A 16,907-nucleotide genomic window follows, 5' to 3' on the forward strand; every position below is an offset into this window, starting at 1 on the left:
GAGAGCCCTGAGATTACTGAAGAAGAAGAAGAGTTGGTTCTTATATGCCGCTTTTCTCTCCCTGAAGGAGTCTCAAAGCGGCTTACATTCGCCTTTCCTTTCCTCTCCCCACAACAGACACCCTGTAAGGTGGGTGAGGCTGAGAGAGCCCTGATATCACTGCTCGGTCAGAACAGCTTTATCAGCACTGTGGCGAGCCCAAGGTCACCCAGCTGGCTGCATGTGGGGGAGTGCAGAATCGAACCCGACTTGCCAGATTAGAAGTCCGCACTCCTAACCACTACACCAAACTGGCTCTTGGGTGGCAGCATGATGCCTAATGGGCCTAGTCTTTGCAAAAGAAGGTGCCGGTGGCGGAGGATCTTCTGGATCTGCGTGCATCCTGCACTGCAACATCAAAAATAAGATCAAATCCTAAAACTCACATGTTGCATTTGGGGAATGCAGTACATATTGGGAGAACCAATGTGGCGTCATGTTTCAGAGCCGTGGGCTCTTGTTCCAGAGAGCCGGGTTTGTTCCCTCCACATGCATCCAGCTGGGTGACCTTGGGCAGTCACGGTTCTCTCAGAGCTCTCTCAGCTTCATCTGCCTCACAGGGTGTCCGTTGTGGGGGGAGGAAGAGAAGGCGATCGTTAGCCGCTTGGAGATAACTTGAGGCAGCCCCAGCCTCTGCTTAGCAGAATATTTAAACAGAGGCTGGAGAGCCATCTGAGGGAGAGGCTGATTCTGTGAAGGCTCAAGGGGGTGGCAGGTGACAGTGGAGGAGCGTGCTGGGTGGTGCTGACCGACCCATTTGGATTCATTTCCTGCTCTTGGCAGGGCTTGTTGATCCTCCGCTGAACCTAGGGGTCCTAGAGGGACACCCACGTTCCTCACAAGGCGCCTTCGGTCTGCCTTGACAAACCGCGTGACCAAATCGGCCCAGGCCGCTTCAATTAGGAATTATGAGAACACGCCGTTTTTCTCTCGGTGCTGTCAACATGTTAAGTTCTTCTTAATTATAATTTAGTTTTCGTGTTCCCAGGGCTGAAAATGCGTTCCCTCCAGGAATTCTGGGACAGTTTTCTGGAACAACAGAAGTCTTACTCTGAGCAAGAGCTCAGCACCGGGAGGGTCCGAATGCGATTGTGTGCAGCAGCAAACAAGAGTGGCTCTGAGCACGTGCAGAGCGCTTAGCTTGGGCACTGAGCTCGCATCAGCCGGCCTTCGGAGATCTTTGACTACTCTGGGCATGGAATTGGGTTCACTGTGGGTGGACAGGTGGTTGTGAATTTCCTGCATTCTGCAGGGGGTTGGACTGGATCAGGGGTAGTCAACCTGTGGTCCTCCAGATGTCCATGGACTACAATTCCCATGAGCCCCTGCCAGCATTTGTGTGAGGCAGGAGGCTGGACTGGAGGGACCCTCCCTGGTCTGATCCATCCAGCAGAGCTCTTTTTCGGCTTTTATGAAATTGCCCAATGCCTTTCAGCTAAGCAAGTCCAATTTGGCACCTTCGTGCTTATTCGGGGAGTCCCGGCTGCATAGGAGATCATTTTTGCATGCCGTGTTGGACAGCTGACTGACCCTGCTCTGGCCGCCATCTTCGGGATGGATCGGTTCCGGAAGGGATGAGCCCTGCTGCCTCGCCCAACTCCCTGAGCCTTTCCTTCCTCCTTGCCCTGCTCTGTCGCCAGCAGGGATAAATTGCCTCCAGCGTGAGATTTATGCATCTAGTTTTCAGGCAAGAGACGAAGGTTGGTGGGAGGCCGATTTCATAATCGCGCTCTCTGTGGGTGGGGGAATGGGAGAACAAGGAGCTGGATGGCAGGAGAGATAATTATAAATGATTCACTCCCGCCCAAGGCCATTGTATTGTTAGCAATCCTAGCAGCCCTTCCGGGAGAGGACATTTCCCCACCATCTTCCACCGGCCTCCTTCAGCAGAGAGTCTCTTCTCATACGCTTTCCAGATATCTTTTTGGTTCCATTCAATCCTGCTGCCAACTCTCAGCAAGAGCCAGCGTGGTGCAGCAGTGACAGCTGGGTCCCCCAAACTTGGCACCCATTGGCACACTAGGTTCAGCGGTTAAAATATGGTTCACCAACATGGTGCCTTTGGCCGCCCCAGCCCCCTTTTTCGTAGACCATCTAGTCCAGGGGTAGTCAAACTGTTGCCCTCCAGATGTCCATGGACTACAATTCCCAGGAGCCCCCTGCCAGCATTCGCTGGCAGGGGGCTCCTGGGAATTGTAGTCCATGGACATCTTGGGGGCCGCAGTTTGACTACCCCTGATCTAGTCCAACGCTTGCTCAATGAGGATCAGCAAGTGTTTTTTTTTTTTTTAAGAAGATGTGGTGGGGTGAGGCTTTTAGAATCATACAGTCATAGAGTTGGAAGGGACCTCCTGGGTCATCTAGGCCAACCCCCTGCACTGTGCAGGACACTCACAACCCTCTTGCTCGTCCACTGTCACCTGCCACCCCTTTGCCTTCACAGGATCAGACTCTTCATCAGATGGCTCTCCAGCCTCTGTTTAAACATTTCCAAAGATGGAGAACCCACCACCTCCCGAGGAAGCCTGTTCCACTGAGGAACCGCTCTGACTGTCAGGAACTTCTTCCGGATGTTTAGATGGAATTTCCTTTGAATTAATTTCATTCCATTGGTTCTGGTCAGTCCCTCTGGGGCAAGAGAGAACAACTCTGTTCCATCCTCCATATGGCAGCCTTTTAAATATTTGAAGATGGCTATCAGATCCCCTCTCAGTCGTCTCCTCTCCAGGCCAAACAGGCCAAGCTCTCCCAACCTTTCCACAAAATACAGATCCAAATTCTTCTCAGCTCTGAACATCCTTTGGTGAAATACTCAAAGATGCTCTTGTGTTTTTAATACAAAATTTTAGATGATCTGCAGTCAGCGTGGGGTAGTGGTTAAGAGCAGTGGCTTCTACCCTGGAGAGCTGGGTTTGATTCCCGACTCCACATGCAGCCAGTTGAGTAACCTAGGGCCAGTCACAGTTCTCTCAGAGCTGTTCTCACAGAGCCGTCCTGTCAGAGCTTTCTCAGCCCCACCCGCCTCACAGGGTGTCTGTTGCAAGGGAGAGGACGGGAAAGCGACTGTAAGCTGCTTTGAGACACACAAGGCCTGCTGGGTGACCTTGTGCCAATCTCAGTTCTCTCAGAGCTCTCTCTCAGCCCCACCTGCCTCACAGGATGTCTGTTATGCAGAGAGGAAGGTGACTTTAAGCTGCTTGGAGACTTCTGCAGGTAGTAAAAAGTGGGGCACAACCCCGCCCCCAACCCCACCAGCTCTTTCCTCTTCAGCTCTTCTCGGAGTCGGTATGCATACCATATTTTAATTTTTAAAAATTCAGCCTGGGAGACTCAGAACAGCTGAATTCTTCCATATGTATAAGCCAGGCTAATTGACATCTGGTTTTGCCTAATTTATTCAGATTTCACCGGGGGAGAGCAGTGAGCACTGCTCAACAGACCCAGGCAGGTCAATCCGTCCGTCTCCCAAGCCGTCTTTCTCAACCGCCTCTCCGGTTTCACCAATTTCAGGGAACGTGGCCACGCTCCCGCGTTCCGCCTCCCCAGCCTGAACACATATTGAGCTAAAATAAACACACAGCCCACTTATAAAGACATAAATAAACATTTTCTCCTCTGCGTGCCGGCGGCTCACCGCATTTGAATGCCGAGCAAGCGGAGAGAACTGGGCAAGCAAAGACCGGGCAGCGTGGATTGCTGGAGCAGCTGCTTTGGGGCCTGACAACTTTAATTAATTTAACTTAATTTATTTGAATGCAGGAATTTTATTATTATACTTATAGGCCGCCACTCCCGGTCTGTCGGCTCGCGGCAGCTGACGACAATAAAAAATGACGCAACGCATAAAAATATAATACCGTGCAATACAGAAAAGCCTGCGATTCCCCACAACAAACTAAGACGCCGCCTCTCCTGACTTGCCAAGTCTCCAGGGATGATGGAACCAGCGGGAGATGCAAGGGAGGAGGGGCAAGATCTTCTGCCTGCCCGGCCTCAACCAAATGCCTGGCGGAAGAGCTCCGTCTTGCAGGCCCTGCGGAATTGAGTTAGCTCCGACAGGGCCCTTAGCTCTTCTGGGAGCTCGTTCCCTGCCTATGCCCCTCAAAGAGCTTTATGCTCCACCAACAACAACTGGCTATTGGATCTCTGGCCCTAAAGAAGCCCTCCTGGCCTCAACCAGGGCCAGAGCCTTCTCAGTCCCGGTGGAAAGAGCTCCCGGAGGAGATCAGGGCTCTTGACAGAGCTAAAACAGTTCCGGAGGGGCTGCAAAAGGGAGCTCTTCCGCCAGGCATTCGATTGAACCCGAGCGAAACCAGGAACATCTGCAGGGCCCCTCCCTCCCTCCCTCCCTCCCAGAAATCCACTCATGCGTTCTGCCCCTGGACCTGTTTGTTCATTGTTATAGTTACCTTTGTGACAGTTATTAATGTTATGATGTTATTGTTGTGGTTATCTATACGTATGGAAAAACTAAGTTCCTTGTATTGTTCTACATTCTGTGTAAACCGCTCTGAGCCTCAGGGGAAGGTGGTATATAAATTTAAATAAATAAATAAATTCCACCAGGCCAAATAGGTCCTAGCCCTCATTGAGGCCAGGTGGACTTCACACGGCCCACCTTTCTCCCCGGTGGTGTACCAATGCAGCTTGCTGTGTTTCTCTCGGCTCCTTTTTATGCTCACAACCACCCTGCAGGGCAGGACGAGCCAAAAGTGCGCGAACTGACCAATGCCGCCTAGCAGGCCTTCTGTGGCAGAGGGAGAATTCGAACCTGGGTCTCCCAGTTCTTGGATTCTCTGTATTCCTCTCAGAATTAGGTTGACTCAGCTATATTTTATTAGAATTTAAAGGATTGGCCTTCATTATAGGAATGTGGCTTTTCTTCTTTTGTTGAGTTTTCAGAAAGCGACTCCTGATCTAGATCTATTAACTTCTGAATGTCCAGAGGAGGGTGATGAAGACGGTGAGGGGTTTGGAGACAAATATGTATGAGGAAAGGTTTGGGGAGCTTGGTCTGTTTAGCCTGGAGAGGAGACGACTGAGAGGGGATCTGATCACCATCTTCAAGTATTTAAAAGGTTGCCATGTAGAGGATGCAGCAGAGGGTCAGACAAGATCCAATGGGATGGAATCAATTCAAAAGAAATTCCGTCTAAACATCCGGAAGAAGTTCCTGACAGTTAGAGCAGTTCCTCAGTGGAACAGGCTTCCTCAGGAGGTGGAAATTTTTAAACAGAGCTATCTGACGGAGAGGCTGATTCTGTAAAGGCTCAAGGGGGTGGCAGGTTACAGTAGATAAGTGAGAGGGTTGTGAGTGTCCTGCATAGTGCAGGGGGTTGGTCTAGATGACCCAGGAAGTCCCTTCTAACTCTATGATTCTATGAATGCATGTTTTTGAAATAGCATACATCATTGGGCACCGTCAAAGGCCTTAGACCAGGGCAGGCAAAACAATGGCTCTCCAGATGTCCATGGACTGCAACTTTTCTCCCCACCCCTGCAGGCTTGTTGCAGCTTCTGCAGACCCGGACTTCCCGCAAGTTCCTGGCCTTCCGCCTGACGCCGGACATGGAGACCAAGCTGCTCTTCATGACTTCTCGGGTAAGCCCGGCCCGCCAGCTCCGGGGCAGGGGTAGGAGGGGGCAGAACGCACGACAGCTGGGCAGCTCCCCGGCCACGTCACGCAATCCAGCGCAGAACGGGTCAAAGCTCGGAAGTCAGGTTTGAGCGTGGTAGCACCTGAACGACCAACAGGATTTCAAGGTGTTCGAGAGTCAAAGGGCCCGGGAAATCTTGTCGGTCCCTAAGGTGGCGCCGTATTCAAATTGCGCTCTTCCACTGCAGGTCAACACAGCTGGGAAGGTCACTTTAGTGGTGCTGCCGGCCCCCTTGGGAGGGAGGGGAGGTGTAGCTGCGGTCACTGGACCCCCACCAGAATACACGGCGGTTGATTTGGCCCTCTGGTCAACCAGTACCCTGTGAAAAGCAGCCCTTCCGTGTATAGGGTTGCCAGCTCTGGGTTGGGGAAACCTAGGGGCTTTGGGGGTGGAGCCTGCAGAAGGCGGGGTTTGGGGAAGGGAGGGACTTCAGTGGGCATGAGGCCATATGGTGACACTCTTCTCCAGGGGAGCTGGTCTCTGTCGCCTGGAGACGGGCTGTAATTCCGGAGGATCCCCAGGTCCCACCCGGAGGCCGGCATCCCTATCAGTGTGGGTAGCAGGATCGGAGGCTCATCCGGAGGCACGCAGCCTGCTCCTTCCCTTTCCAAGCCGGCGTGGCTCAGAAGCAGGGGTAGGCAACCTGCGGCCCTCCAGAAGTTCATGGACTACAATTCCCATGAGCCCCTGCCAGCGAATGCTGACAGAGGCTCATGGGAATTGTAGTCCATGAACATCTGGAGGGCCACAGGTTGGAGGACCAAAGGTTGACTTGCCTAGTCTCCTGCCACGCCCGCCCTCTTCCTCTGCCTCCCCCTAGGTGCGCTTCGGCCAGCAGAAGAGGTACCAAGACTGGTTCCAGAGGCAGTACCTGTCCACCCCGGACAGCCAATCCCTGCGCTGCGACCTCATCCGCTACATCTGCGGGGTGGTCCACCCGTCCAACGAGGTGCTCAGCTCCGACATCCTCCCTCGCTGGGCCATCATCGGCTGGCTGCTCACCACATGCACGGTAAGGCGACTCCGGGAGGCGGGGGCTCCTCGGCTGTTGGTGGGCTGAAGGCTTTCAAGGGGTTGAACCAGGTGGGCCATCTAGCCCAGCCCCCTCCCTCAGGGCCGGATCGGCTCAGCATCCCTGGCAAGGGTTCGTCCACCGGCTGCTTGAAGACTGCCAGTGAGGGGGAGCTCACAACGTCTGAGGTGACTTCAGCCTCCTGTGTTCACCGGGGTGCAAAGATTTCGTGCCAAATGGGCTGAGCTAGTGAATCATGGAGGCAGAGGAATATGTGAAAGTCTGGCATCTTATGCAGTGGCCAGTCAGTTACTTTTGAGGGCCAAGAACAGGGCAGGCAAACCGAGGCCTTCCCCTCATGAGAACATCAGAAGAGCCCTGCTGGTCTGATCCAGGGGAAGGCCTCAGCTTCCCTGCCGTGTGGCTGGCCCTGCAGAGGGACTGGCTGGCCCCTGGGTGAGGCAGGAGGCTGGACTGGAGGGACCCTCCCTGGTCTGACCCAGCAGGGCTCTCCTGTGTCCTTATGAGGGGAAGGCCTCGGCCTCCCTGCCCTGTTGCTGGCCCTGCAGACGGGCTGGCTGGCCCTTGGGTGAGGCAGGAGGCTGGACTTGGAGGGACCCTCCCTGGTCTGACCCAGCAGGGCTCTCCTGTGTCCTTATGAGGGGAAGGCCTCGGCCTCCCTGCCCTGTTGCTGGCCCTGCAGAGGGACTGGCTGGCCCCTGGGTGAGGCAGGAGGCTGGACTGGAGGGACCCTCCCTGGTCTGACCCAGCAGGGCTCTCCTGTGTCCTTATGAGGGGAAGGCCTCAGCCTCCCTGCCCTGTTGCTGGCCCTGCAGAGGGACTGGCTGGCCCCTGGGTGAGGCAGGAGGCTGGACTTGGAGGGACCCTCCCTGGTCTGACCCAGCAGGGCTCTCCTGTGTCCTTATGAGGGGAAGGCCTCGGCCTCCCTGCCCTGTTGCTGGCCCTGCAGACGGGCTGGCTGGCCCCTGGGTGAGGCAGGAGGCTGGACTGGAGGGACCCTCCCTGGTCTGACCCAGCAGGGCTCTCCTGTGTCCTTATGAGGGGAAGGCCTCGGCCTCCCTGCCCTGTTGCTGGCCCTGCAGAGGGACTGGCTGGCCCCTGTGTGAGGCAGGAGGCTGGACTGGAGGGACCCTCCCTGGTCTGACCCAGCACGGCTCTCCTGTGTCCTTATGAGGGGAAGGCCTCGGCCTCCCTGCCCTGTTGCTGGCCCTGCAGAGGGACTGGCTGGCCCCTGTGTGAGGGAGGAGGCTGGACTGGACGGACCCTCCCTGGTCTGACCCAGCAGGGCTCTCCTGTGTCCTTATGAGGGGAAGGCCTCGGCCTCCCTGCCCTGTTGCTGGCCCTGCAGAGGGACTGGCTGGCCCCTGTGTGAGGCAGGAGGCTGGACTGGAGGGACCCTCCCTGGTCTGACCCAGCAGGGCTCTCCTGTGTCCTTATTCGGGGAAGGCCTCGGCCTCCCTGCCCTGTTGCTGGCCCTGCAGAGGGACTGGCTGGCCCCTGGGTGAGGCAGGAGGCTGGACTTGGAGGGACCCTCCCTGGTTTGACCCAGCAGGGCTCTCCTGTGTCCTTATGAGGGGAAGGCCTCGGCCTCCCTGCCCTGTGGCTGGCCCTGCAGAGGGACTGGCTGGCCCCTGTGTGAGGCAGGAGGCTGGACTGGAGGGACCCTCCCTGGTCTGACCCAGCAGGGCTCTCCTGTGTCCTTATTCGGGGAAGGCCTCGGCCTCCCTGCCCTGTTGCTGGCCCTGCAGAGGGACTGGCTGGCCCCTGGGTGAGGCAGGAGGCTGGACTTGGAGGGACCCTCCCTGGTTTGACCCAGCAGGGCTCTCCTGTGTCCTTATGGGGAGAAGGCCTCGGCCTCCCTGCCCTGTTGCCGGCCCTGCAGAGGGACTGGCTGGCCCCTGTGTGAGGCAGGAGGCTGGACTGGAGGGACCCTCCCTGGTCTGACCCAGCAGGGCTCTCCTGTGTCCTCATGAGGGGAAGGCCTCGGCCTCCCTGCCCTGTTGCTGGCCCTGCAGAGGGACTGGCTGGCCCCTGGGTGAGGCAGGAGGCTGGACTAGATGGACCCTCACTTCTTGCATGCTGTTTCCCAGCCAGTATGTCAACCGGGAAAGTAGCAAGCAAGCTCTTCTATGGGTGTTTTTTTGGGGGGTCAGAGAGTGTATTTGTACTCCACAAACTCTGCTTGCTCTGTGAGAAACAAAATTCAGGGAATAATCTAAGGCCTCCTGCAATACAGCTTCACGCATTCCCTGGGGGGTGGTGTTGCTTTGCTCTCAGTTCAAGAAATGACCTCAGCATTGTGCCTTTTGGGTTTATACCACAACAGCTGGAAGAGACACTCTCTCTGTCATCCCCCCCCCCCCTTAGTATTCCCGGCATCTCCTGTTCCTGCCGCTAATTAAAACAGCATCCTGACTCATTAAGTCCTGGAGCCTGGCTTGGCTCTCCAGTAACATAACCCACATTTCCTTTCACCCAACATTCCTGGACAGGATCAAGCTGGACAGGGCGGTTGCCTACAAGGGCGGTAGATTCGTCATGCGCTCTCTGGGCAGGGTTGAGACCAAGGAGCTGGTTTTTTATACCCTGCTTTTTACTACCCGAAGGAGTTTAAAACAGCTTAGCCTGTCACCTTTCCTTTCCTCTCTCCACAACGGACATTCTGTGAGGGAGGTGCGTCTGGAAGCTCTGGAAGAACTGCTCTTCCAGGACAGCTCTAAAAGAACTGTGATGTGGAGGAGTTGGGAATTGAACCCAGGTTTCCAGATTAGAGGCCTCTGCTCTTTATCACTACACCATGGGGAAAAGCATTTGCCGCTCATCAACAGAGAAGAAGAGAAGAGCTGGCTTTTTAATTTCCCGCTTTTCACTACCCGAAGGAGTCTCAAAATGGCTTACAAAAACTTTTCCTTCCTCTCCCCACAACACCCTGTGAGGTAGGTGGGGCTGAGAGAGCTCTCAGAGAACTGTCACTGACCCAAGGTCACCCGGCTGGCTGCATGTGGAGGAGCGGGAAGGAAGCCCGGTTCTCCAGATTAGAGGCCACTGCTCTTAGCCATGACACCCCGCTGGCTCTCACGGGATGTCCCTCGGCCGGAGGTGCTATGGTATCCTTCCGGAATCCCCTCAGAACATGGCGCTCTCAGAATTATGGAGCACTCCTCCTTTACACTCCTCCTCCTTTGCTGTACTCATTTCTCTCTAGGATTTGTTTTCCGTCAGAGATTAAAAGAGTTGCCATATTCCTGCCCTGAGTCCTCTGCGGGTCCAGCTTGGTATCGTGGTTAAGAGTGGCGGCCTCTAATCCATAGAACCGGGTCTGATCCCCCACTCCACTCTTCCTCCACATGCAGCCAGCTGGGTGACTTTGGACCGTAGCCAGTTCTCCCAGAGCTCTCTCAGCCCCACCTTCCTCACAGGATGACTGTTGTGGGGAAAGGAAGGGAAGGCGACTGTAAGCTGCTTTGAGACACGTGAGGTCTGCCAGGTGACTTTGGAGGTTTGGATGCGACTCCCCTCTCCACCACATGCATCCAGCTGGGTGACCTTGGGCCAGTCACAGTTCTCTATGAGCTCTCTCCTAAAAAAGCAGGGTACAAAACCCCCCACCCAGTTCTTCTTCCTTTGCGGCTTCTGTACTGGCTTGGCCTGGGGCTCAGAGTGCCACCGGTCAGAGCACGGCCACTACGAAGACACATTCACCGACCGCCTCTCTCTTTCTCCCCCATCTAGTCCAACGTAGCCGCTTCCAATGCCAAGCTGGCCCTGTTCTACGACTGGCTGTTCTTCAACCCCGAGAAGGACAGCATCATGAACATCGGTACGACGGAGCCCTCGCTCTCTCCTCCGGTCGCGGCAAAGCCCTTTTCCTCTGGGATGGGCCCAAGTCCTGTCCCTCCGCCCCAACCCCACCTCCCTTCCCTCTATGTCCCAGAGCGGCCGAGAGAGTCACAGCAGGTAGTATCACCCAGCTCCACCTGTCCTGGCTTTCCAGACGTGCTCTTTTCAGGGAGGAGGTTGGCAGCAGCTCTGGAAGGCAGCTTGCTTCTTGCTGTGAAGCTGCAAAGAGGGACTGTATAGCAGCAGTGGGTGGGGACGGGGACTGACATTGGCAGAGTTTGAATAGGCAGAGAGAGCAGCGGGCACCAGGCTGCTTAAAAGAATAAGGGAGCTTTATGTAAGAGGAGAAATAACTATACAGAGAGAGAGAGAGAGAGAGAGAGAGAGCTAACTGTCTAGTTAACTTTTATCTGCAGTCATTCTTCTGTTGTTCGAGTGCTGTTCCGGAGGCAAGCAGGGGCAGGGAGGAAGCGTGCTCAGAGGCGCAGGACATTTCCTGTTGAGCCAATCAGGACATGGGAGAAGATGATCTGAAAATCCTTAGGAAGTTCCTATTCTATCAGCTCTATCTCCTACTACAAGATGCCTTTCGCAGGGACAGAAAGAATAGGCAATTGTCAGCCACTCGGAGATTTTTTAAATATGTAATTAACTCCCACCCATTTGGGAAATTCTTCCAGAGCGGTCAAGAAACCCCCAAGGTTTCACGAAACTCTAGCATCCATGATCACTATCCATCCCGCTTTCCTTGAACCAGATTTTGCCTTTCTTTGCTTTCCAGAACCGGCCATTCTGGTCATGCACCACTCCATGAAACCGCACCCGGCTATCACGGCCACCCTGCTGGACTTCATGTGTCGGGTAAGGTCCGCAGAGCGTCCCAGGGGCTTCGAACCTGCCTGAGCTCGGTTGCCATTTTGGAGATGCTTTTGTAAATGGCAACGTCTTCCCGTCCTTCTCTCCCCTCCCTCCTCCTCCGCAGATCATTCCTAATTTCTGTCCCGCCCTGGAAGCCCACGTGCGGCAAGGTGTCTTCAACTCCCTCACCCACATCGTGGAGAAACGGGTCCTCGCGTAAGTGGCTTGCGAGTTCGAAAAGTTTGTTGCCAGCCCAGACTGTCACCTTTTCCGTTTCTGGGACTCCTGGTTCCCTCTGGCCTCACAAAGGCAGGCTCCCCATCCATGACAAGGCAGTATGGTTCTTCCTTTCAGTAGTGTGCTGAGAAATTATGCTGGTTTCGGAGCCGTGTTCGAATCCCGATGAAGCTAAGAAGTGGCTCTTTCTCCTCTTCAGGCAAATTCACACGTTATCAAAAAGTTTTGGGCTGGATGGGCCATTGGCCTGATCCAACATGGCTTCTCCGGTGTTCTTGGTGATTGGAAATCCACAGTGGGAGGGCTTCTGGAGTTCTAGGCCCATGGGTGAACCTTCTGATGGCTCCTAGGTTTTGGCCACTGTGTGACACAGAGTGTTGGACTGGATGGGCCATTGGCCTGATCCAACATGGCTTCTCTGATGTTCTTGGTGATTGGAGGGTCACAGTGGGAGGGCTTCTGGAGTTCTAGGCCCATGGGTGAACCTTCTGATGGCTCCTAGGTTTTGGCCACTGTGTGACACAGAGTGTTGGACTGGATGGGCCATTGGCCTGATCCAACATGGCTTCTCTGATGTTCTTGGTGATTGGAGGGTCACAGTGGGAGGGCTTCTGGAGTTCTAGGCCCATGGGTGAACCTTCTGATGGCTCCTAGGTTTTGGCCACTGTGTGACACAGAGTGTTAGACTGGATGGGCCATTGGCCTGATCCAACATGGCTTCTCTGATGTTCTTGGTGATTGGAGGGTCACAGTGGGAGGGCTTCTGGAGTTCTAGGCCCATGGGTGAACCTTCTGATGGCTCCTAGGTTTTGGCCACTGTGTGGCACAGAGTGTTGGACTGGATGGGCCATTGGCCTGATCCAACATGGCTTCTCTGATGTTCTTGGTGATTGGAGGGTCACAGTGGGAGGGCTTCTGGAGTTCTAGGCCCATGGGTGAACCTTCTGATGGCTCCTAGGTTTTGGCCACTGTGTGACACAGAGTGTTGTACTGGATGGGCCATTGGCCTGATCCAACATGGCTTCTCTGATGTTCTTGGTGATTGGAGGGTCACAGTGGGAGGGCTTCTGGAGTTCTAGGCCCATGGGTGAACCTTCTGATGGCTCCTAGGTTTTGGCCACTGTGTGACACAGAGTGTTAGACTGGATGGGCCATTGGCCTGATCCAACATGGCTTCTCTGATGTTCTTGGTGATTGGAGGGTCACAGTGGGAGGGCTTCTGGAGTTCTAGGCCCATGGGTGAACCTTCTGATGGCTCCTAGGTTTTGGCCACTGTGTGGCACAGAGTGTTGGACTGGATGGGCCATTGGACTGATCCAACATGGCTTCTCTGATGTTTTGGGTACTTGGTGGGCAACAATGGGAGGGCTTCTGGAGTTCTTGCTCCACGGGGGGACCTCTTTATGGCACCTGGGTTTGGACCAGATGGGCCTTGTCCTGATCCAAGATGGCTTCTTGAGCCAATCCCAAGTCTCCCAGAGCTCTCTCAGCCCCGCCTACCTCACAGGGAGAAGAAGGGAAGGTGATAGTAAGCCGCTTTGAGACTCCTTTCTCTAGTAAAAAGCAGGGTGCAAATAACCAGCTCTTCTCTCTCTGAACTCCCACCAAACATGTGCCACGAGGACTCTGCATTGTTCCAACTGACTCTTCGTGCGGAACTGAACATCCCTCTCAATCTCAACATTTCTCTCTCTCCTATCTGTGCAGGCACCTGGCCCCCCTCTTCGACAACCCGAAGCTGGACAAGGAGCTCCGGGCCATGCTGAGAGAGAAATTCCCCGAGTTCTGCAGTTCGCCCTCTCCTCCTGTGGAAGGTAGGATTGGAGACCACCCCGTTAGGTGTGCCCTTCCCCAATTCCAGGATCGCCATGAAGACTACGGCCTTCTGCAGATTAGGAGAAAGGGCAGAAATGTATTTGACCGTTCGTTTGCTTCCAGTTCACGCATCCTGGATGGGGGATCCACTTCTGGGCAGCCGTGTTTGTGAACGAGATCTTGGGGCACTTGTGGCTTGTAAGCTAAGTAGGACCAGACAGTGTGATGTGGCAGTAAAGAAGGCAAATGCAGTCTTGGGCGGTATCAAGAGAGGCATCACGTCAAAAGCTCAAGATGCCATAGCCCAGTGGTTCTCAACCTTCCTAATGCCACAACCCTTTAATCCAGTTCCTCCTGTTTTGGTGACCCCCAACCAGAAAATTATTTAAGGGTTCTTTCACAGAAAGTAAACCGAAACTGACCAATGGCGTGAAGATCCGTTGTTCATGATTGTATATAAATTGGTTTTTTTCCGGGATTTCTCAGTTCAGCTCTGCCACTTGTCCCACCATGCCGATCTCGCTCTTTTCCGCTGCTCCGGACAGACGAACGCTTTCTCAATCTGCCCCGCAAGGCTGTTGTGTAGATGGCACCCCTGCCCTGGCTAAACTGCTTGCCCTGCCGCGACCCCTGTGAAAGGGTCGTTCAACCCCCAATGGGGTCCTGGCCCCCAGGTTGAGAACCACTGCCGTAGCCCCACTGTCTACCACATTGCTCAGGCCCCACCTGGAGTCTTGTGTGCAATTCTAAAGGCCTCCCTTCCAAAAGTACGTGGACAAAATGGAGAGGGTGCAGAAGACAGTGACGAGGATGATCCGGGGCCTGGGTCCCAAGCCCTTTACCTCCATAAGAACTAGAAACTTTAAAAGGAAGGAAAGACATGAAAGTTTCTGCTTCTCTGGAAGTTGCATCCAGTGCTGGATCCTCAGTTTACTTGCCCTAATAATGCAATCTGTGCAAATTTCGAAGGAACAGGAGTCCCGATTAGCAAAGGGTAGCGATAAACAAGATTGAAATGCCAGAGACCAGTGGCACAGCCGAGGTTCTTTGGATCAACGGAGACCGTCAAGAGGGGCAGTAATAAAAGACATACAGAACCACGAACGCCTCGGCAGAAGGGCAGGAGAGAGGAAATTAGCTCGTAAGCCGAAATGCCAGGGCTGGGAAAAGCACCGAGCGGCATTAGCAATTGACCGGTTTACAGCAGCGGGCAGAGAAACGGCCTTTCTACGGCGTGCCCTCTTGGTCTCTCAAAGGGCGTTGTGTGGGATGCAGCGAACGGCCTTTAGTGCCGGGGAGGGAGGGTATCGCCAAGCAGGGTGGATTGCAGGAACCAGACCAGGGGAGAGGGAGGAGAGAGTGAGGCGTGAGCCGGGCAGAAAGCAGGATCCTTTTTCTCTCCCGTATACCGCTCACCTTAAGGGAACTCAAGACAGCATGCATGGTTTCTTCTTTCTGCCCATCACAACGGTCTTGCAGAGTGGGGTGGATCAAGAAAGGGGAGCGTCTGGCTTCAAGGCCAGCCAGTGAGCGTCAGGGCTGAACGGAGATCTGAACCCATGTCTCTCTTAGGCCAGTGCTTTTAACCCATATGCCACTCCGGAGAAGAAATGAAGAAGAAGAGTTGGTTCTTATATGCCACTTTTCTCTACCTGAAGGAGTCTCAAAGCGGCTTATATTTGCTTTCCCTTTCCTCTCCCCACAACAGACACCCTGTGAGGGAAGGGAGGCTGAGAGAGCCCTGAAATTACTGCTCAGTCAGAACAGTTTTATCAGTGCTGTGGCAAGCCCAAGGTCACCCAGCTGGCTGCATGTGGGGGAGCAGGGAATCAAACCCGGCTCGCCAGATTAGAAATCCACACTCCTAACCACTACACCAAGCTGGCTCTCTCTGTGAATAAAGGCCTTTTGCTATAGACCTCAAGCCAGATGGCCCAAACTCATTCAGGCTCTGTCCTCCTCGGGCATGGCAGGGAGGCGTGGCCAGATCACATCAGACTCCTCAGAGCCTGAAAAATATTTCCGGGCTTCTTCCATGGTCAAAAGGTTTTTACAAGGCTAGGTTAGAACAGCAAACGCTGCCTGGGAGGAAACCCAGTTCTGCATTTTCACCTGGCCGTGAAACTTACTATTTCTCTGCTGCTTACAGGTATAGATAAGGATACAACCTACGGTGTTGCTAAGTTCTGTGCAGCAGCGATGAAAATTCGTAACAGAATGGCCTGTTTCAAGTGAACTGGACAGCTGTGTTTATGTATTCTATTTTGGATTACTATGTTTTAAGATGTTTTAGTTCCTGGTTTTAATGGGTGTTTCATACCACCTTGTGCCTGGTCTGTAACCATAATATGTTCCATGTAAACTGCCCAGAGCTGCAAAGAATGGGTGGTATAAAAATACAAACAAGCAAACAAATAAATAATAAAACTAAACTTAACTGCAATTTGACCTTGGACCAGTTCCTTGCTCTCTCTCGATTTCTCAGAGCAGAAGGGTGGTTGAAGGACCTTCATTTTTAAAAAATATATTTAGAATTCATTTTATACCTCGCCGCTCCCGTAACCGGCTCACGGCAGCTTCTCGATAGCCTAGGAGAAAAGTTTGACGGACTTCGGCCTCCACTGCCCAAAATGCCCCAGCCACCCCTGCTTGACCTCTCTCCCAGTTCTGCCCTCTGACTTTGCCTCAGCAGCTCCCTAGAACCAGGCAGGGCAGCCTTCCCCCTACTAGCCCCCCCTAGCCTCGCATCCGGGTGGTGGCGATGGAGCAAGCCGGCAGCATCCCCCCGCCAAATCTCTCTTTCCTTCCTCCTTGCAGTCAAAATAGAGGAGCCGGTTTCCATGGAGATGGACAATCACATGTCCGATAAGGACGACAGTTGCTACGACAACGCAGAGGCCGCCTTCAGCGATGACGAGGAAGACTTGAATAGCAAAGGTGAGGCGGTCCGGGCAGGGGTGGCTGCCCAGATTGAGAGGGTCTCTGTTGCCAACGCCCTGTAAGTCACAGGCATCACCCCCACCCCCTATCCCCTTTTAGTGTACAGTTCAGAAATCAAAGGGCCTCACGGACACCGTGGGAAGAACAAACTTTGAGTCTAATGGCATCTTGAAGACCAACTAAGGTTTATTCAAGGCGCCTTGAATAAACCATGGTTGGTCTTCAAAGTGCCATTGGACTCAAAGCTTGCTCTGCTCCTTCAAACCACCACAGCGACCCACCTGAACCACAGGGTAGGGCGATGTCACAGCAGCCTGTTTTGGGAGGCCTTTTCCTCCCGCTAGGTGCAGCATGGAGCAGTTGGGAGACTTAGCCGCGGTTGGCAGGTCACCGTCATTTGTGCCTTAACCCTGGCTCGATTTCCAGAGGTGCAACAAAAGCCAGCTTGACTTTGGCTAAGCTTTCCTTCTGGAGGCAGCCCCCCTAGA

The 16,907-nt window shown here is 54.1% G+C and overlaps 1 protein-coding gene across 1 annotated transcript in view; it reads left to right on the forward strand.

Moving 5' to 3' along the window:
* Positions 1-16,907, forward strand: part of INTS3 (integrator complex subunit 3) — a 129,829-nt gene that overhangs the window by 60,091 nt on the left and 52,831 nt on the right. The window contains exons 9-15 of the mRNA XM_077321205.1: positions 5,543-5,640; positions 6,517-6,708; positions 10,462-10,549; positions 11,351-11,430; positions 11,552-11,643; positions 13,372-13,478; positions 16,297-16,416. Of these exons, the coding sequence (XP_077177320.1) occupies positions 5,543-5,640; positions 6,517-6,708; positions 10,462-10,549; positions 11,351-11,430; positions 11,552-11,643; positions 13,372-13,478; positions 16,297-16,416 (777 nt within the window). The remainder of the gene's footprint in view (positions 1-5,542; positions 5,641-6,516; positions 6,709-10,461; positions 10,550-11,350; positions 11,431-11,551; positions 11,644-13,371; positions 13,479-16,296; positions 16,417-16,907) is intronic.

Source organism: Paroedura picta, chromosome 1 (assembly GCF_049243985.1).
Source record: "Paroedura picta isolate Pp20150507F chromosome 1, Ppicta_v3.0, whole genome shotgun sequence".
NCBI lineage: Eukaryota > Metazoa > Chordata > Lepidosauria > Squamata > Gekkonidae > Paroedura > Paroedura picta.